The sequence below is a fragment of the Procambarus clarkii genome, chromosome 31, assembly GCF_040958095.1.
Source record: "Procambarus clarkii isolate CNS0578487 chromosome 31, FALCON_Pclarkii_2.0, whole genome shotgun sequence".
NCBI classification, from domain to species: Eukaryota; Metazoa; Arthropoda; class Malacostraca; order Decapoda; family Cambaridae; genus Procambarus; species Procambarus clarkii.
Window position 1 is genome coordinate 30,901,714 of NC_091180.1, and position 21,416 is coordinate 30,923,129.

Sequence of the window (21,416 nt, forward strand, 5' to 3'; positions counted from 1 at the left end):
CTGATTTAGATGTTGCCACAAGAGTTCTTGACATGTTCTCAAAATCTTTTGCTTTCCTTATCATCATGTACATAAAGAAAAAAATAAATTCTCCATCCCCGCTTCCTATGAGTGAAGCTACAGAGAAGGGAGCCACAACTTGAACAAAATGTGAAAAACCAGAGGATCCCGGGTGACCAGGGATGCCATCTAGTAGTGGTTGGCCTATCATGAGTGGGGTACCTGCTTGATACCTGCTTGATGGGGTTCTGGGAGTTCTTCTATTCCCCAAGCCCGGCCTGAAGCCAGGCTCGACTTGTGAGAGTTTTGGTGTTTACTCAATGGCACCCGTTTGCTCAGTTTGTTTTCCTCAAAAGTACCGTACTAATTTACTTCAAGCAGTTGCGTGTTTGATGTGCTTGAACTTTACTTTTTCTGTCAATTTTGTGTATACTGTGGTAAAATGTCATACATTCATAGCCCTTGTATCGGGGAGGAGCTAATGTCATACCGGCTGAATGCTCGCTCTACCATTGGTGTTCCGATTGTCAGTCAGCCGGGTCGAGCTTGCGTTAAGGTTGGTAAAATGTAATTTCTAGCTGAATCTCCGAGTCAGGAATTACTCTTTGTTAAATTTCATTGCTTATTGTTAATGGCAATTGTTATTTTCATTGTTAAACTACCTATTGTTAAACATATTGCTTAGTGTTATAAGCAATACTTTATTGTTGTTAAACTAATTATATACAGTGCTGAAACCGTATGGCTTGTAAACCATATGTGTTGTCTTATTACAGATTACTACACTGCAATTTTATGATCATTAAAGCATCAAGTTTGGCGATGTCTTTGTTTTACCACATTATACCATATCTCTGATTCTTAAGCTTCCCTTCATTCAAAGAGTCAGATTCTGGTCCTATCTCTTAGTACATTCAAGTGGGTCTGAAAGACTTATGATTCCCTAAGATTTAAAGCTTGATGAGGTTCAGGGAGGAGTTCTACTCCCCGAGCCTGGCACAAGGCCAGGCTTGACTTGTGAGAGCTTGGTCCAGCAGATTGTTGCTTTGGGTGACCCGCAGGCCCACATATCCACCACAGCCCGGTTGGTCCGGCACTTCTTTAAGAAAACTCTCTAGTTTTCTCTTGAAGAATGCCCATGGTTGTTCCGGCAACATTTCTCATTTCTTATACTCGCTGGGAGGATGTTGAATAACTGAGGACCTCTAATGTTTACACAGTGTTCTCTGTACCTATGGCACCCCTGCTCTTTACTGGATGTAGTCTGCATTTTCTTCCATATCGTTCACCCCAGTACAGTATGTTGTTATTTTACCGTGTAGATTTGGTACCTGGAGGTGCACTACACTGCACCTTCAGTATCTTCCATGTGTATATTATGAGTATATTGAAAAGACCTAAGAAGTTCTAGTATTATAGCTACAGGCCTCTTCAAATTGGGGCTTGCCCTCAGTAAAGATAAATGCCGAGGGTTAAGAAATTTGAAGACAATACTTTCAGACACTCAAGTCATCAGCTGGACACAATAAGCAGAGGAAAATTATTTAAATAGTACATTATAAAACTAAGCAAGGCAAACCTATAACAAGGTTATCCCATAAAAATTTAAAGTTATAGTATATACCTTTTAAGCAAGCACTCACCTCTTTTACGAGTATTCATGTAGTGAATTCGCCTATCTCCATATTCTGGCTGACGAATGCCACAATTTGTGAGGGAATTCCTGGCATGGTCTGGATTAGTTCCAAAGTTTTCCCTAAAATATTAAATACAAGATTAATATTTTAAGTAAGTTTCCTGTAAGAAATACTGTACAAGAAAAGTTGAATGTAATGAATTCTCTCTTTCTGGAGGAGAACCAGTGGGTCCTTGAAGCCATCTTGCTCCGATTACCCCATACTAAAAGGCCACATCAGTCATGGATGCTCCATTTGGCCTATTGAGGACCAGAACCTAAAGCTGTCCCAACAGCACAGGGAGCAAGTAACAATCTGCCACACCTACAGAAAAAGCTCCAGAAAGTCAGTGAAGCTTTATAGACAACTGGAGGGTTCACAGAATATGAAAACTTGAAGCTGCCAAACAACTCTCCAAATAAGTCACACAGAACAAGGGATTTAGTCAAACTGGCTCAACTCTCTTTAGTACCAAATACTGCCCAGCCCCAGTGCCTGGCTGGCTCCCCTCATCAGTTTTGGAGCAAATGAACTTGCATCAATGTTTGCAGATGAATCTGGAGACAGTCAAGGCCTGCAGAAAGTTACACGAGGACCTTGACAAACGGTTGCTAGAGTTCAATCCCAACAAGTGCTAGATAATGAGGAAGAGAAATTGAGAAAGGAGACCAAAAGGCATCTACACCATATGGGGAAGACAGTTACAGGAATCGAGAGAAGGATCTGGCAGTGGATATACTATCGACACAGGAGGCGCACACAAACAGGATAACATCGGCAGCATATGGGATGCTATCAAATATAAGATCATCATTTAGGAACCTGAATTAGGACCCTTTCAAAGCAATCTACACAACATTTGTTCGACCAATAGTGGAACAAGTATCACCTATATAGAAGCCACACCCTGTGAACAAGGCCAAAATTGAAAAAGTACAGAGGTTTGCAACAAGATTGATGCCAGAGCAGAGGTACAAGCATAGGCTAATAGAACTAAATCTAACTACCCTAGAGGATAGAAGAAACAAGAGGGGATATGACCAAAACTTACAAGATACTAAGAGGAATAGATAAGGTGGACAAGGATAGCCTCTTCAGACAGAAAGCAGGACAAGAGGACACAGGTGAAGAGATTGCTAGAGCACAGCAGCACGACTGAACTCCTATATTGCGGAAATCTTTCTCCGTATCTCAACTATTAACATAACCTTGCCTAAAACTGAGGATACTGTACTTGCAAGAGGATACTTGCAACAATTCTCATTGGTGTCCTATGGCCATATTGGTATCAGTGGAGGATCGTCACAACTCTTCACTCCTTGACTCGCCAGTGCATCTACGTACCTACACTGCACCTCATGATCAAATCAAATGGGTGCTATGGCCAGAAATTAACACTGATATTCGATACTAGGCTTGTGCATATGTCTCCAATGTTAGAAATACAGGATACACCATGTCACAGACATTGCTTCAATATTTCCCTGCTATTATTTGCCAGATTTGAGGTGGTTCTTGTAGATAGTGGGCCCTTTTCCTCTATCTGGAGGAGACTCATTCCTATTCACATGCCGACCTCTTTTCTAGATTCCTGAGGCAGCTCCTATAGTGGAGAACATAATCCGAGTCAAAAGCTCGTCCTTTCCTTCATAGTTGGGCATCCCAATTTAGAGCTCCCTGCAACAATCGTCACTGCCCAGGGTCAACAATTTGAATCACTTGTGCCAGGAACTGATGTAATTTCTGGGAACATACAACCACACCATAGCCTGCCATCCACAGGCTAGCAGGATAGTTGAATGGTTTCACTGCTAACTGAAGGCAGCACTAAAGGCACAACCAGACCTAACCAAGTGAATCGACAATCTTCCTTTGGTACTCCTCGGTATCCGTTTGGCAACTAAACAGGACAACGGGTTTTCATTAACTGATCAACACAGTTTTCATCTCCATTTTCCAGGAGGAAGACCTGGTTACCTCAATATCATACAATGAGCAGGTGGATACATCGGTCTTCATGGAGCGACCTTGAATTGCAATGTCACAGATATGCCCTATGCCACTCCGTCACCTGTCTACACAATGAACCTACATACCCTAAGACATTCTCCCAGCTAGCCATGTGTTAATGCTGTACAGTATATCAGACACTACAGGAAACATATGATGGACCTTTACAGGTGCTATCGAGAACTCCAAAGACCATCCCCCCATCGAATGTCAAGGTAATCAAGAGGTAGTCTCAGTTGAAAATGTGAAAGCAGCACATTTTGACTACTCCAGCCTTGCCTGTCCTGCTGCTGCTGCCGAGTTCTTGTATTCATGGGAACAAACTCCACCTCCCCACTACCAGCGGATACCTCTTCCTGAAGTAGTAACCACTGTTTCCTTTCATCTGTCAGTACCTTCTCCAGATCTGAGCCCTTGACATCTGCCGATGATGACAGACAATGTTGACAGTCACATAACCCACATAGGACACACTGAGCACTGTTCTTAATTCCTGTACTCTGGAGAAGATGGGGTGGGGGAGGCAAATACTGTAGTGACTTTGATGTAGGGTGGGGGGGGCCTAAACCCCAAAGTAGATTTCAGGGAAAATGACCTCAGAGCTGAGAGACCAAGTGAGCTGCCTGGACACTACAAGCATGTAAAAAGGTTTTGCCATCTCACTTCCTCCTTGAGTTTGACAGATATAGAACATTTATTATATCTGGTGACTTGCATTTGCTTAACCAGTCTGGTGGATAAGCAAGACAAAATCTGAATAGTGTAACAAATTTTTTTCTCACGCTAAATTATCCATCACTTTTTAATTAATAATAATTTTAATTAACTGCATGCACAACAAACCTACCTGTATGATGGGTGAGTAAGAGCCAGCTGCAGTAGGAACCTAGTTTGAAATTTATAGCGAATGCGTTCTTCCAGCACTTCAAGAGACTGATGGAATCTCAAGTGACATACCAGAACGGGTAGCAACATGGCATGCTGTGAACAAAATTTTTTATTTAGTAGTTTTTCCAATTGACAGAATAAACATAGATCAGTAATAATTTGAAAATACAAATTATATCAAGAGTTATGCTAGTAAATAGGCAGTCCATCTCGAGTTGTCACATCTCAAAAATGATGTACTATATTGCCAGACACTAACCAAACTTTTCTATTCATGTCAACTCATGAATAATAAATGGGACAGTCCAACTTTGTGAGCTGCTATGGTTTATAATACACCACATATAGACCATTGGAGATTTATATGTCAAAATGTTTTTTATTGTTCGAGAGGACAGACTGAAATTAGACTGCTATTGAAATCATTTCCTAATACTGTGTTTCAGTATGTCAGTCTTGTAGCAATTTTTTTCTCATATGGAGCATGTTACCTGAATCAGCATTGCAGCAACACAATAATGAAGTAAATGTAAATTTAACACCAACAGTGAACTAACCTGAACAACATCACACATTATCCCTGTTCGGTAAAACCCTTGAGAAGAGACAGCGATGGTCACATCTCTCTTCATTTTGGATGTCATTCGCATCTCTTGTAATCTGTTTTCTTTTGCTTCTAGTCGTCTTTTGTCCTCAAATGATGGCTTCGGCATGTTAGCTAGCAAGTGCCGAAACTTGACGTACTCTCTCCACGCTTTTTGATACCTACGAATATTAACAAATACTGTATATAATACATTGTCAAGATAGGTAATTTTATCTGTATCTATTATTAACAACAAATGGTAATTAATCAACTTGGGAGATGCTGAAAATGTTTACAGACATTCTTTCCAATTAACATTTCCTATATTTAACCGTTCCACTGTGCACCATGGCTGGGGTGGATCCCTTCCACCTGCACAACACAGCTGGAAAAGTTTTAAAGTATTACTCAAGATTTAATAGTCCTGTGGGTAAACTTGGCACATCATCTTTCTCAGGCCTCCAGTAAATGGATACCATCTTGGAAAGAAATCTTGAGCAACCTTACTGGGTGCGAGTGTTGTGTGGGGATCACCGCCCCCCCTCCTTTCCCTCACAACAGGCATGTGGAGGTAATAAGAATAACCATTGACATGAAAGAAGACAAACATCTTGCAAACTCACATTCTGCAAGTGCAGGCTTCAATCAAACCCAGACCACACCAGAGACTGCAAGTGGCTTATAAGGTCCTCAAGATAAAGACCAAACAGGAACACCCGGCATAGCAGCTGCTCGTCAAGAAGAGCACATGCCTAATCTAGCTTAAGAAAAGATGCAAGCACCGTGCCATAAAACAGGCCCAAGAACAACTGTGCACCCCAACAAGGAAAACCCCAACTTCCTCCTCCACCTCAGAGCCTCACAGAGGAATAAGAGACCCCATGCAGTAACAGGGAAAGGTATCCTCCACATGCACTACCAGAAAGCAAGGAGACTAGAGAGGAGTCAACTTGCAGAGGAGGAACACAAATCCGACCAGAGCAGACGACATCTCTGGTGGGCAAGGAAAATGTAAGTCGACTACCAAGAGAACACGGACCCACAGCTGGAACAAAATACAAAGCTAGTATTTTGGCTAGTATAAGCCCCTCAAATCACCTCGCCTCAAGGTAGGGCGCACACAATGTGGATGGCATCACCCTAAATTGTGAAAGAAAACAAAAGTACAAAATCAATAGCCCTAGCAGAATTCATATTGTAGCCATAGCAAGCACCAGTTAGCAAGTTGTAATTATCCAAGTGGAGTTACGTGATTAGAGTTACACTTGTGTTGTCCCGTCTTCCCAGCACTGTCATAAAGCTTTGAAATTACTGATGGTTTTGGCCACCACCACCACCTCACATGTTCCAACTGTCTACTACTCTGTTTATCCTTTTAAGTGTACAGCAGAGAATGGACCCTCACAACAGTTACAGCCCCACTCCTGTGCCAGGTAAGTCCACAACGGGCTCACCATAGCCCGTGCTACTTTGAAATTTGTTCCCAGTAGCCGAATCTTGAACAACAACAACAACGAATGGACCCTGTCAGAGCCATGTTTACAGTACCAGAGGAGATTTTGAAAGCAGGCTGGTTAGAAGCCCCAATAACCTGGGCTGCCATACAAGTTGCTCATTTTGCTGTGCCTGTTCTTTTCAGTGGGATTTTGCTTGGTTTTGTGCCAATGACTGACCACCTTGGTCCTCCTGGCCTTGCACAGAGGCCAGATTCTGGTCCTGGCTCCCAGTAGGCAAGGGTGGGTCTTGGATGCCTGCTGCAAATCCTAAGGCAGTAACAGTGCTTCACCTAAGAAAGCCTTCCCAGAAAAACTTACCAATTTTCAGGCCATATTTGAATTTTTTTTATATTGGACAAGCAATCTAAATTTAAGGTATTTATTACTTTACAGTTTTTGCCATAGTTGTTACATCCAGTTTTCTTATTTCTAACTTCTACAAAGGCTACAGTGATTGGTATCTGTGTACATTATATTCCTCTGCTCTCGCACTGTCCACCCTTCCCCAACCACGAACAAATAATACTCACTCTGGATTACCGGCATATGACAACTGAGGGGGACGGATGCCAAAGTGGACAATAACAGGATAATTAATAGTTTCTTCGCTAACTTGGTCACGATCCAATTGATCCACTCGAATGCTGCAGGGCTTCATGCCTGGACTTGTCACTACCATACCTGGAAAAAATTCAATGATTTTTTAGTAAAAGATTTTAAGTACTTTTGGTCTTTTAACTCCTCCACTGCACAGAAAGCTCTTAGGCTTCTTATGATTGCAAATCAGCATTAAATAGGAAGTAGAGACATATCAACAAAAGCCAGGTTATGAAAAGATACTTCAATCTTCCATAGATAGCAACAAAGCTCAGACACGCTACTGAAAAATAGTGCCTAGTGTGATAAAAAAAAATCCCTTACTGTATAGTTCTTAGCAGCTAGCCTGAGCTAATTGTAGTGATGCTGTATGGCCACATTTAATATGCCAGGCTCTTTTTTAACTATCTCTGCCCAATGGCACCAGTGTAACGGGGGGTGGGGGAAATAGCTCTTTCTTGTCCATTATTCCACCCCCAGTTAACTAACGAGGCTGGGGGAAATAGCTCTCTCTAGTCCGTTATCCCGTCCCCAGTTAGCTAACTATTCTAGAACACTCCCAGAGTTCCTACGGCAACCCCTCTCGTTCAACACCTTGTAACCTAGATATTTGCCTACCTAGGTGCGGGTACTACAAGGCGCCGTAACTTGATCAGCTACCCGAAACTCTAGAGAGAACTCTAGAATACATTTCACTGCCACAAACGCATAAGAGAAAAGAAAGGGAAGAAATGAATAGTGAAGTAATTAGTGAGGGTTTGGGGTGAGAGAGGTAGAGAGGTGGGAGGAGCGAGGAGGGTCGTCAGTTGAAAGTGAGAGTTTGGAGAGGGGTGGAGGGAGAGGTGTAGATAGGTAGAAGTAGAAGAATAGATAGTAGAAGTAGAAGAGTAGGTAGTAGTAGAAGAAATGCTGCCACCATCCATTCAAGACCATTACATACAAGACAAGGAATGGAACTTGTCTGTATCACCAAATTCTCAAAGATGTTAACACAAGGTCATTATTAGTCTGTTCCATCTGTATCATGTACTCATTAAAATCATGAACCCAGTAACCACAGAGGCTTCCTCATCTCAACTCAAAACCTCTAGGGAACAAAGTTAAAGACCATTTAAATAATAAATTCATGAATTATATTTTTCATGATAAGTATCATAATTTAAACCATTCAACTTAATGTTCAAGATACAAAGTGCAAAGTGAGTCATCATCCAAGAATTCGAGAACCCTACAACTTGACTGCCCCTGATCCTCACACATCATTTGTAAACACAACCAAGTCACCTTTATGTTCAACTCACCAAGTGTCTGCCTATAGCTGGATAGAGGGGGAGGGGGGGGGGGGGGGTCCGTAGTTGACAGAGACTGTCCCGCCCTGCCGGCTGACAGCCTCCCTGGCTAGGCAGTCTTCTCTGCTCTGCTGGCTCTCTGGTCTCCTATCCTCTGCTCTCCGAGTATATATTGGGGAACCTAGTAGCTAACTCCGCCCACAAGTAGATAGCCTCAGGCACTCTACCAAGCCACTCCTTAAACGTCGGCATGTTTGAAGGCTACCAGGCTACAATTATCCGATTAGCGGAAGCAAGGTGAAATTCGCATGACTTGACCTCAGGTCAACTTGAGGTCATTAACGGTTAGAGGTGTGAATTTCAGGCCGACAAACGGGCGCCTTCTCAAATCCCTGTCTGTGACTCCTGAATCTCTATGTATTTTTAAATAAAACTAAACCAAACACTTTTACAGTGTTACACCAGGAGACAAAAAAAAATTCCATCTTGCCATCTCAAAGAAGCAATGATCATGTTGTAATCAGAGATTAATATACTATTGATAAAAAATACCCAAAATCAGGAGTGTCACAAAATATAACACTGAGATATGTTTGAGAATTAATAATTTACCAATAAATGAGCCACCAAAACTCAAAATGACTTGCTAACTTCTCACCCAGCTGGCAGATGGCCCGAGTAGGCCAGAGAACTTCACGACTGATGGAGCCTAGTAAATGGCCTAGTAAAAATGTAAATAACTACATCGAAGATGGTAGCTTCAGGGTGCCACTAGGGCTTGCCTAGAAATTAGCATTTCCTTACCTTTCATGCTTATTTTTTGCATCAGCAAACATGGAGGGGAATCGGCCCACTCCCTCTGCAAGATTATTTAAATACTGTACAGGTATACGAGAAATGAGAGGTCTTTATACTGAATCCTGTGCGATTCTGCTACTGATAGCATGCCACCAAGATCTCACCTCTCATAGTAACTCACCGTCGTCTGTTGCTTGGGTAATCCCTTTGCCACTGGAGCAGTTTCCCTGTCACTCATACCTGCATCTCCAACATATGCACCACTCTCATGTGGGGTATTGTACCAAAGGCTTTCTGATGATCTAAAAATTTGCAATATGCCCACCCTTATCTATCTAGTCTAATTTTTGTTCCCTGGTTATAGAATTTTATTGAACCTGTGGTGTAAGGTTTACAATAATTGAACCATTGCTAGTGGTGTTACAAAATTCCTGCTCTCCCAATGTGCTATTACCCTTATTATCACAATCTTCTCCTCACCTTGCATGGTATGCATGTTAGGGATGCTGGATTGTAAGTTCAGTGCCACCTGTCTGTAGCATTAGGCACTACCATCACAAAAAGCTCAATGCTGTATCATAAATAGTAGATGATCAGTACATTAAGTAACCAAGTTATCTGATGAAACCTACCTTTAAGATTATCTGCATAATTCTGCCACTGGTATTGAGACATGCTAAGAAGTTGTGCTAAGTCTTCAGGTTGTATCAAAGGACCACTACTCTTTAAAAGGAAGCTCAATACTTCGTTCATTGATAAAATTTCCTTGCCATTATCTGAAAAACATTAAGTTGAGAAATAATTAACAGTGGGATATGCTCAAATAAAATACATAACTATTAAAAAATTAAAACAGAAGTCGATAATTGGATATTTTATCTCTCTCAAGCAAATGTTAAATTAGACATTGTAGCAGTAAGGCTGTATGGAAGTGTGCATGACAATTTAAAGAGAATTATTCCTATGATGGCATACCTTGAGATATGAATGAGGTGGTCTAATAAGTACAGGGTACTGTAATGTGTATAAGATAGGGAGCATAGTCATGAAATTAGGATGGTGTGACAGGAAAAGTCTGAAGCTAGAGGGGGTTTGGTCAGGTGGAGAGGGTGGGAAGGATTCCAAGCTGGTTTTATATGGCATCTTAATTGTCGTACTGTGGTAGCGTGTTAGTGGTGTTTTGTTATGACGGGCTTGTACTGTGGTGATATGATTATGTTGCAACATGTGGTGTGGTGAAGTGGTGTTGTTGCAGTGTTATTTTGGGGGTGAGGTACTGTACAGGTGTGCTGTAGTGTAATTTTGTTGGTCAATGACATTACTCCAAGATGATCCCTACTGGCGAGTGAATGGCCTTTATCCTGGCTCATTACAGTGCCTTAACTAATGGAGGGATCTGGCAGGCTGAACAAAATCTGGACATGTAAGAAGGAAGACCACTGCCCTAATTATAAGTAGCTGCAGACAAAGGAAAGAAGGAAGGCAGATAAGGAAGACACAAAAATCGTACACTGAATATAATCAAATGCCTCTTTCTGGTGGGTCTGTCAATGGGCTCCCTGTTGCTAGCTGTCAAATATCACCTATCACAGTCTAAAGCCTAAAACCTAATCTACTCAGAGGTGCAGGGAGCAGGGGATTTATGATCATCCATACCAAGAGAACACACCTCCAGAAAGGTAGGACAAGCCAAAACCAAACGACTGCGAGGAAATATTAGCAACCCTGGGATGTCCCCTCCGAGTCCCCAGAGACCTGGTCAGAAACCGGGCCGCGGGGATATTTACCTCCACAATCAACGCAAGGTAACCCTGGCAACAAGGAACATAATGCTGTCTATAATAGAAACCAAATCATATTGGGTCCACCATCATTTGAGTTAGCCAAAACATTTGACAGCCAAATTTCTTACCATATTTCTTAAAAGTACCAAATCAATCAAATACATAACTTATGTGAAGAACCACTAACCTTCAAGTTTTCTCACAAATCTCGGCATAAAATGGAATCTTGGGCAACCATCTGCATCACCCATGGCATTGAGATTTAAGTCAACAAGTTCCAAGAGTTCAAGGAATAGATATGAATCTGAAAATACAACAAAATGCATTATGACAACGCAAAAAAATATGTACAGTACAGTAATAATGCTATAACACATTTACCGTACATTTTTACGGCATCATTCACCAAGTATCGGCATATATCTGCTCGCTACCTCCGGATGAGCATTTAAATAGATAAAGTATATTGCTTTTCACTTCTCTCCAGCCTGACACATTCTGACTATTTGCATCCTGTCAGATTCCCTCAATTAGTTATCCCCGATTGTCTCCATTTTCACATCTTGCACAAATGTGCACAAGGTGTTTGTGAGGAATCATTTTCAAAAGCTATTTTAAAGTCAAGAAAAGTGCAGTCTTAACATCCTGATTTAAGTAGCTGGTTAGGTGCCCAACTACTAAGAGCTCCCTACCAACTGTGAACAAGACAGATCTACAACTTCTGAATGCAAAGCATTACCCATTCACGAAGTGCCTAAATACTTATGAAAATGCTAGCAATTAAAATTTTTTTTTTTTTACTAAAGAACAAAGTATACTCACAGAATATATTAAGTTCCTGGATACAAAAGTTGTCAGGAATTTTTTCTTGTATATATAGAATGGTGTATTCAATATTGAAGCGAATAACCCTGCATGTTGGCACCTCTTCTAGTGGGTGATGTGACAGTAAGGAAAATCCTTCAAAAATGAACTCGTGGCCATCATGCAAAATCACAGTTGGAGTCTTAATCTGTTAATTGTAAAATTCAATACGAGTTACACATCTAAGAATTTAAAAAATTAGATACAGTAATAATATACATTTATACGACACATTTGCAGTAGTGGTACATCAAGATTGTTTTTGCAAAAAATTCCAGACTGTATGTGGAATATTTAAAAAACTCTACACAGTATTTTTGAGTGCTACAGAACAAACATGAACCCTCAGAACATACAAGTTTCATTGGTGGAAAACCAATATACAGTACTGTACTGTAGTTATAAATTTTACTACAAAATGGGGGAAGGGGTTGGCAAACAGGCAAACATTAAGGGGCTCAAATGAGAGGCTCCCAAATACACCTGAAATATGCACGACAACCAAGGGATCGTCTCCTAGCCAGAATGATTCTGGAACCTTGTAATGCACCCAATAGGGAGAAGAGGACCTGAACTCAAAAGAAGCCGAGTCATGCAGGAGGGACATAAAAATCGCCTCGTGAACCTCTGAATGGGAAAACTGTGGAAGGAAACCTCCAGAAAGTTACCCCCCCAGCATGCTCAAAGGAACCCAGAAGTGAGCCCCTTGGATTAGCTAGAGACAAATCCAACTCACACAGAGGAAGGGTACAAAAACCCCACACCCTGTAGTCAAAGACCCTTCACAGAAGGTGCAAGAAACCACAAAGGGACAAAGGGAACCCACAGCCCTAATTCCAACTCCCACCAAGCCCCAGAAACTGCAGCCGAGGGCCCTGGGACAGAGGACTATGCCCACCACCTGAGAGAGACTGGTGGAGACCAGAGGTGGCCCTTTCCCTCAAGAGGCCTTGAGGGAAAGGGCCAGAAGCCTCTGCAGGAACAAGAGGGTCAACTGCCTCAGCGCCCGAATCAGAAGGGGCGACCAACGAAACCACCCAAGCCTAAGCCAAACCCTGCCCCAAACCTGAAACCCTCAAGACACTTCGAGGCCGGAAACAGGGGTAGACGACTGGAGGGAAAGTGAACCATGCAAGACAGGGAATAAAAAAAAGAGGTGCAGGTGGAGCCAAAGTTGAATTGACTAACACCTCCAATCCCAAGTCCCTAAAAGCCAACCAGGGCAGCTCTAGGGCTTTTAAATGTACACAGAACCTAGACTGATGCAGCACAGAACATCTAATCCGAAGAGCAGTTGCTGTCTGATAATCCCGAGCCTTATCAGGAGGGCTAGTAACAAGAGCACTGTGACAGGAACACTCCCCTCATGACGTAGGATCGAAGGTGTCACTGACCCAACAAGCAGCATGTCAGAGGCAGAATGAACGAACATCGCCATGTGGCACAGACGATGTGCATCTTTCGAGATCACATTTAACGAGAGTAGGTTAGAGGAAATCATCCATGGCCACCGAGCCCACAGGGAATTACCAGGGCCTTAAGGTTTCAATCCAAACAGGACACCAAAGCCCTGGGACACTATGCCAGTACTCTCAGAAAGTGGTGTGTAAATTAACCCAGCCTGGTTAAGAAGGCTGGGAAACCTACCTCACCACACAGAGGGAAAAAGAGGTGATCAGATGAGGGAAGAGAAGAGAGGGCAAGAAAGGAAGATTGGGAGAGAGTGCCTTGGGCATAGCCAGGTATCCCATCTAGTAATATGAACTATTGTAATGATTATTTTAAGCAACTTTAAAAGAATGACATTGTAAGACTTACTAGGAAGTTTGTTGGTGGAGATATAGTGATCAGATAATGGTGAAGATGATCTGCATTATTAGTCCAAGCATCACACAGAGGTAAATGACCTTCACCAACATAATATCCATGACGAATTCCAGATCGCTGAGCCTTTAAGGAGCACCGACACAAAGGCCCATCATTCATCTAAGGGATAAAAAAAAATGTAAATTTTTGTTGGTTGTAAGTAATGTGTAAAAATTTGCAAATTATAGTATACTTTACATGTTTATGATCCATTTCCTAGTGTATGTCTATTTTCATGTCTTGTAATTTCTTTAATTATTATAATTAATTTAGACACACCAACAAGAAGAGAGATGATTATCACATTTGTAAAAGGATAAGAGAAAAAAAATAGTAGAGATTTAAAGTATCAAGAGGGAGATTAGTGCGAAGATTTGCAATTTACTTATGTTGACCTATGTTTGGCTTCAAGTTTACTCAAATTCCCTGGTGATTGGCTGGTTCATGATCCTATTTGAATTATTAGCCTAAAGGCCCACAAAGCCATCACAATCCAGCAGATTGGGTACTGCTAGCAAATGTTCTTTAACCTCAAACATGCAGCTAAGGATTTAGACACCTGCCAAGGTAGGGAGGGAGAGAGATATAGATATAGATATAGATATCTATATATATATTACATATATAAAATCAATCAATCTTACAAGAATTATTAATTTGGATGTAAAATACTGTATATGGAAAATATGCCAGGAGTCAACACATGTCTGCTTTCGTAGCCAGGAGCTTCTGCTTCGTCCCGATTCCTGAGATGCTTCCTCCTCCATGGTAAGTGCCCATGTTCTTTTCATTCTCCATGGGCAGAAGGAAAAGAAAGAAATGAAGGAAAAGAAAAGGAAAAGAAAATTTCAGGAAGCCACAAGAGCTGCCCCCCCCCCCCTCCCAAAGAAAACCAGCATTGAATGCAATTAAATGACAATTTCTAGACGAGCCCCAGTGGCTCCCAGACTCCCTCTCCAAGTTATTGCGGGTTTCACATCGTCAAACTTGCCTTTTGCTTACCTGCAATGATTTTGGGGCTCAACCTCTCCGTAGCCTGGTCCTCGACCAGACGACCTGGTTGCTGGACTGGTCAACCAGGCTGTTGGATGCAGCTGCTCACAGCCTGACAAATGAATCACAGCCTGGTTGATCTTTTTGCCCCATTTTCCATTTGGGTTGGTTTATTGTTTAGGATCTTTAATGCCCCTTTGACTGACCTTGGCTCTCTCAAGTTTATTTAATTTTTCTTTCATGTTGGCCATGTAACCCGTCACTTCCCTCATGACCCTTTCACAGGCTCGGCTTAAAATTCTCCCCAATTCTTATACATCAATTCAAGTTACCTCTTGTGTACCCTTTAACATTCTTCCAACCCCTTGTCCCTTTCCTTTCATCACACCAAACTGATGTGGTAGTCCATACTCGCTAGGTAGTCCAGGTAGTTCATCCTGGTAGTCCATACTCACGCTAGAGAGCAGGTAGAGAGTATGTAGTTAGGTCTGTGGAACTTTAGATTTGAGTTGAGCTGAGAGAAGAACTAAGAGAGAGTCGAGAGAGCTGAAAGAACCAGGATAAAAAGCCGAGGGAAATAACCGAGAAAGATAAAATGGCACCAGTATTAAGAAAGTCACTCACCTCTCCAGGATCATTGAACCATAACTCCGGGTGTAAACGGTCTGGATGGCTACGTTTCTTCTCAAGTTCTTTGGAAATTCTGTCTATTTCGTCCTCCTCATCCTCGTCGCTACTTGAGCTACTGTTGCTATCACTACCATTGCTGCTGCTGCTACTGTCACAATTTTCTGTATTGCTACACTGACCATTCAACTTGTACTTCTTCTTGTGCTTATGTTTGCGTGTGCACTCAGTCGCTGTCTCTAATGGCCCTTTATCACATGTGCTTTCACTATGCATCTCTTCATTATGGTTGGCGAGCCCTCCATCTTCCTCCCTTTTCTCCGAACACAGTTCTGACTCGCCATCACACTGCACACTAGCTTCTTTATCATCTCTCTCACAGCTGCTCTTCTGCACTTCACTCTCTTCTTTACTGTCATTGATTTTAGAATCATTTTCAATAGTCTCATCTACTGCTTCAACTGCAATTACTTCATCTGTATTAACGTCAGTCGTTACATTGATGCAACTAATTCTGGAAGCTAAAAAAATACAACATATTACAGTTCCATTTATAACCGAGTAACAATTTATAATATTTTCACTCGACTCATTTCATATAGAACAGGATATACAGCTGCATATCCCTATCCTCCTACTCATAACTGTACAAAGATACATAATTTAATCCAACAATATTATTAGCAAAGTCATGCACATGTGTGCCTGAATTACCATTATAATTCAATTCTTGTATTGTTTGTAAGTAAAGTAGAGTAATGTGAATTTGTGTTCACGTACACACTAGTTAAACTTTGAAAAACCTACAGAAATTTTTAATCAGATGTAGTTTATACTACATACCATATTACTCGCTTATTACTTATGGGCAGAGTAGAGGTAATAAGGGAGTAGGGGTAAAGAGAAAATGAGGGTAATTGGGGGGAGGAACTATTCCAGGTACAGACAGGCAGACATGTAAATTTTAACCAAATTGCTTTTCACCATAACACAGTACAGTATTCCTGTCAGGTGGGATCATCCAAGGGCCAAACAAATTATTATAACATACCAATATTAAAAGAAATACTTGTACTATATAAACTTACCCACAGATTGCTGCTGTTGCTGTGCACGCTCTTTTTCTGCTCTCTGCTTCTTTTTGTCTTCTCTAATCCTAATGCCTCTCTTTGTTAATTTATCTTCCATATTTTCACATAATAACATTAATTTTTTTGTTGCTCGCATGACTAGAGGGTTTCTGTGAATAAAACACGAAATGAGTAACCTGAACTATTAATTAATATATAGACTAAATATGGACTAATCAATAAGTGTGCGTGTGTGTGCTATACAGTCATAATGGCTTGGTGCTTTCCTTCGATACTTCCCCTATACAAGAGAGAATGTCTATTTGTAAAAATAAGTTGGAGGTCAGATGCTTGGGGCTAGTCTCACCTAAATTTGTAGCGGAACTGGTGTGCGGGTAGAGGAAGGCTCTCCCTGACCAGCCTAAGTTAAATGATTCAAGAAATATTGTCATGTAACCAAACCCCCCCCCCCCCACCCCCCCAAGCAGCAATTTTCATGGTCTGAAATGAATCCGGGGTGAAATCAGGAATGTGATGTCCATAGTGTGTGAAGTAAAGGAAGGAAAGGAATTATCAGGGGAAAGCGCTCAGCCATTATGATTCTATAGCACTTCGAAGGGTCAGGATAAGGATTTGGGATGGGACAGGTGGAAAGGAATGGTGTCCAACCACTTGAACGGTTGGGGATTGAACACCGACCTACATGAAGCGAGACTGTCGCTCTACTGTCCGACCCAAGTGTTTAACCAACATACGAATGTGCCCTAACGCAAGCAGTGAGCGCCCTGGCAAGTACAAGGGAGTTGTCGTGGACGTGTGTGTAGTGCCAACACACACATGGCTGCAGTTGGAAGCAGGTTGACTAGGTAATCCACAACCAACATAATTCAAATTCCCCACCCCACAACATTCTGTGTAGCCACATTCCTATGCCATATGAACAAAAATATCAATCACAGTATAAATAATGATATTATGAATGTTAATTTGAAAAAGCTAACTTACTTATCATCTCGCTGGTAATAAAGGTCGGCTGGAGCTGATCGTATCCATGCTGGTTTTACTTCTTCATCTTCTGCTGCTTCCTCACCAGCCAATTCCTGTTGTTCTTCCTCTATCAAAACTTGAAGTTTTTTTGGTTCCTGCTTCTCCTTATTCTCAAGCAAGCCTTTTTCTCGTTTTTTCCCGATACCCACGCGCTCAGGGCTTCTGGAACGGTGACGATCTGGGCTTCTTGAACCATGCCACCTTTACCACCAAAGAAAAGATTCACTGGTATATAACAGCCCCTGAATACTATGTAAAACACTAAATTTTGTTATGTTAGATTAAGCCAAGCATTGGAAACTTACAATTCCTTTAAATGAAGTGTAGTTTAATAGTTAAATTAATACAAAAGATAATAATCAAGAGTTAAATGTAATGAAACTCCTATTCTGGAAGGTCATCATTATCTTACCAATGATCACACACTAGTACCTAGAGCATACCTGGAGATGCTTTCGAAAGTTCTTTTACTCCCCGAGCACGGCCTAGGGCGAGACTACTTGTGATAACTTTATCCAACAGGCTGTTCTTGGAGCAGCCCACAGGCCCACATATCACTACAGCCTGGTTTTCAGCACTTCTTGCAAGAATCTGTCCAAGTGCCTCTTGAATATCTCCACCATCATTCCGGAAATATTTCTAATGCTTGCTGGGAGTATGTTGAACAGCTGTGGATTCCTGATGTACTGTACTGCAAAAACTAAGGATCATGCCTCCGAGACACTGTCACTGAAGACAATGTCCTACAGAGAGTCAAGACCAGAGTCTGGCTCTCTGAGGCGAAGGAATCTTGGGAATCAGAAAGCTAACCAAAACCGAGGAAATAAGCCAGAAAGGGCGAGTGAAATACAAGTTATTGCTTGAAAAATCAGCATTGAATGTAATTAAAAGCCCCTTTTCTGGTGGCGTCTCTTTCATGACTCCCTCGAGTTACCTGCCTGGTTAGCACCAAGCCTAAAGCACCCCACCAGGTCCTTGCAAGTCACGCGTGCCTACCAGAATCTGCCTTCCTCCCCCTCCAGAAGATACGAGGGAGTCTAGGGATACTATATCAAAGTGTAATATGGTTATAATACATCTACATGAATGTAATGAAATTAACCTAGACTCATGAACAAATCGGCTATCTTTTTAATGCGTTATTACAGACAGGGTTATCTTGTACTGTTAGCAAGGAGAGTCAACAATTCACCATTAGGAATTTCCTGCCATGAGCCACTTGGTGCAATAATGTTTCACTCTTGGCTGTTTTGTGAATATAGTTAAATAATATTGTTATTGTTTTATCATTTATCACACATGTCATATTTAAGTTTATTTAAAAGATTTTATGTATTTACATTAGTTTACAATAAGGTTGAATGCTAACATGGCCACATCCTAATGGCTAGGCACGGCAGCAGCTTGGGCATACAATCCTCATTGAGAGGAACATTTGTCAATTCCACAGAACAAGTTACACTGAACACAAACTGCTCAGACCACCCAGGAATGCGTCATAGGTGGGTCGGGGGTTGACCCCATTACCCCCCCCCACATTAAGGGGAAGTCATCTCACATGGGGCAACCTTTTGGATTTGGCCCTGTACCCCCATCTGGTAACAATACAACAGTTACCTATGAACCAATAACAAAATCATACCTGGTTAAAGAACTAATTCTGAGCACTTTAATTTGACAGTTTACCTTTTCCTTTCAGGAGACCGTGTCTGTGAGGAACTTGAAGGTCTAGCAGGACTTCTAGGATCTTTACAGCTTCGATCACGATTATATCTGAAATTAATATGAATAACCGATAATTTAAAATAAATAAACCATTTTATATAATGGCTTTAACATCAAAATGCAGCTAGAATCAAAATTGTCCCCTACCTCAATGTGCAAACTTTTTTTTTATTGAATGATATTTAATTCATGCAACAAATCAATGTTGAATGTACAGTAATGAAATGAGTCTTTCTGGTGGGTCTTTGGTGGGTTCCTGTTCCTAGCTGCCTGGCTATTCTAATAGAAGACGTGACGGAAAAATGAGGTGGTGTTGCTGCTATCCTGATAAAGGAACGACTAAAGGCAAGAGAAATAATACTCGATAACCCTCGAGATGTCAACATAACTGCACTGGAGATGTGTAGTCAGAATGATAACATGATAATCATTACTGCATACAGTCCGCATGTAGCAAGGCAGAGCTAGATGACAAAACGATGACAAAAGAGGGCTTTATTATCATCATGACAAATTATTGTAAGAGCAGATAAATTATAATTGTTGATACTTTGCGACCAATTTAAAATCGCTAGACTAGGAAGACCATGAAGCAAGAACGGAGGACTTTTGGACTGGTCGATTTGTAAACCTCATCCCGAAGTCTTTCATATAACACGTAAAACAGTCACAAGAATGAGAGAAAGTGATTACTCCATTGCTGCTTGATTTGGTATTTACAAGGAAAAGAAGAAGATATATTTGACATTCAATACCTTCCTCTAATGGGCAAGATCAACCATGTCCTTTTGGAAATTAAGTATGCAATGGATTATAACTTTGAAGAGATTGGGAGTCAAAGAAATTGTGGAAAAACTTTATTTCAAGAAAGGATTCCATGGAAAACTTTGCACGTTATTTAATGAATTTGACTGGAAAGATTTTCTGGTATGAAATTAAATAAATGTGATGCATGACAATTTTTTTAAGCTACATGATGAATGTACTGTACAAGGACATTTATACCAGTACACAGATGCAGAACTAGGCTAGAAAGCAGGATTGGTTCAACAAATTGTGAAAGGGCGAGAATGAACAATATGGAAGGAAATGCAGTATAGAACCTGTGACAAACAGAGGTGCCATAAGCACAATCAGAGAACTCTGAACATCAGAAGAACACGGTTGTGGTCAAGATCCTCCCATTGAGCACAAGAAATATTGTCGGAACAAAAGTGGAAGTCTTTAAGAGAAAACTGGATAGTTTTCTTGGAGAAGTGCTGGACCAACCGAGTTGTGGCAATGTGGGCCTGCGGGCTGCTCCAAGCAACAGCCTACTGGACCAAGCCTGACCCTGGGTCGAGCTTGGGGAATACAAGAATTTCCAGAATCCCATCAGGTACAATCCATGTACTAGTGAAGTACCTTACCTTGCGGTTACCTTGCGATGATTCTGGGGCTCAACGTCCACGATCAGACCTAGACTGGTTGCTAGACTGGTCAACCAGGCTGTTGGATGCAGCTGCTTGCAAGCTGATATATGAATCACAGCCTGGTTGATCAGGAATTTATTTCCCGTCTTTCAAGAAAAGTGCCTTCCCATCTCAAAGGCAGGAAATGCCGAGCAGAAATTGATCTTAAACTGGAAATTTAATATTCCTAGCTAAAAATAAAATATAAATACATTACTCTTTAAATAAATACTCTTTACCTATCACGAGAGTCCTTTATTGGTCTGTGCTGTGGCGAGTACTGCCGAGGCTCCCCTCTTCTCGATGTAAAATCTGGAGGACTCCTGGAATATTTCCTACGAGAATGGCTTCTCTCTCGCCACCCATCACCAGAATATTTGTCAGGGTGGACATGATCTTTAAACCTTGACTCCATACTTCCTCGGTCTCCTTCAAATCTGCAAATTGTGACAATGTTTATTGACAAAATCTGATGCAAACTAACAAATGTCCAGGTCATATCATTGTACAAGCATACGAGGTAACCTTCTTATGAATGTCCAACATATAGACACCAGCTAATATGATTCAACCAAGTCCCCATTTTTGCATCTCGACTATATGAACTAGCTTTACCATCCCCACAATATGAAGAGTGCTTACCTTAGTC

At 41.3% G+C, this 21,416-nt stretch overlaps 1 protein-coding gene across 1 annotated transcript in view; it reads right to left on the reverse strand.

Moving 5' to 3' along the window:
* Window positions 1-21,416, reverse strand: part of drosha (ribonuclease 3 drosha) — a 50,053-nt gene that overhangs the window by 22,080 nt on the left and 6,557 nt on the right. Inside the window, exons 4-16 of the mRNA XM_045743588.2 lie at window positions 21,007-21,204; window positions 19,278-19,364; window positions 17,550-17,792; window positions 16,563-16,714; window positions 15,472-15,995; window positions 13,807-13,974; window positions 11,947-12,136; window positions 11,312-11,428; window positions 9,973-10,116; window positions 7,187-7,337; window positions 5,132-5,339; window positions 4,534-4,667; window positions 1,644-1,756 (exon numbers count right to left, since the gene is read on the reverse strand). Coding sequence (XP_045599544.2) covers window positions 1,644-1,756; window positions 4,534-4,667; window positions 5,132-5,339; window positions 7,187-7,337; window positions 9,973-10,116; window positions 11,312-11,428; window positions 11,947-12,136; window positions 13,807-13,974; window positions 15,472-15,995; window positions 16,563-16,714; window positions 17,550-17,792; window positions 19,278-19,364; window positions 21,007-21,204 — 2,429 coding nt within the window. The remainder of the gene's footprint in view (window positions 1-1,643; window positions 1,757-4,533; window positions 4,668-5,131; window positions 5,340-7,186; window positions 7,338-9,972; window positions 10,117-11,311; window positions 11,429-11,946; window positions 12,137-13,806; window positions 13,975-15,471; window positions 15,996-16,562; window positions 16,715-17,549; window positions 17,793-19,277; window positions 19,365-21,006; window positions 21,205-21,416) is intronic.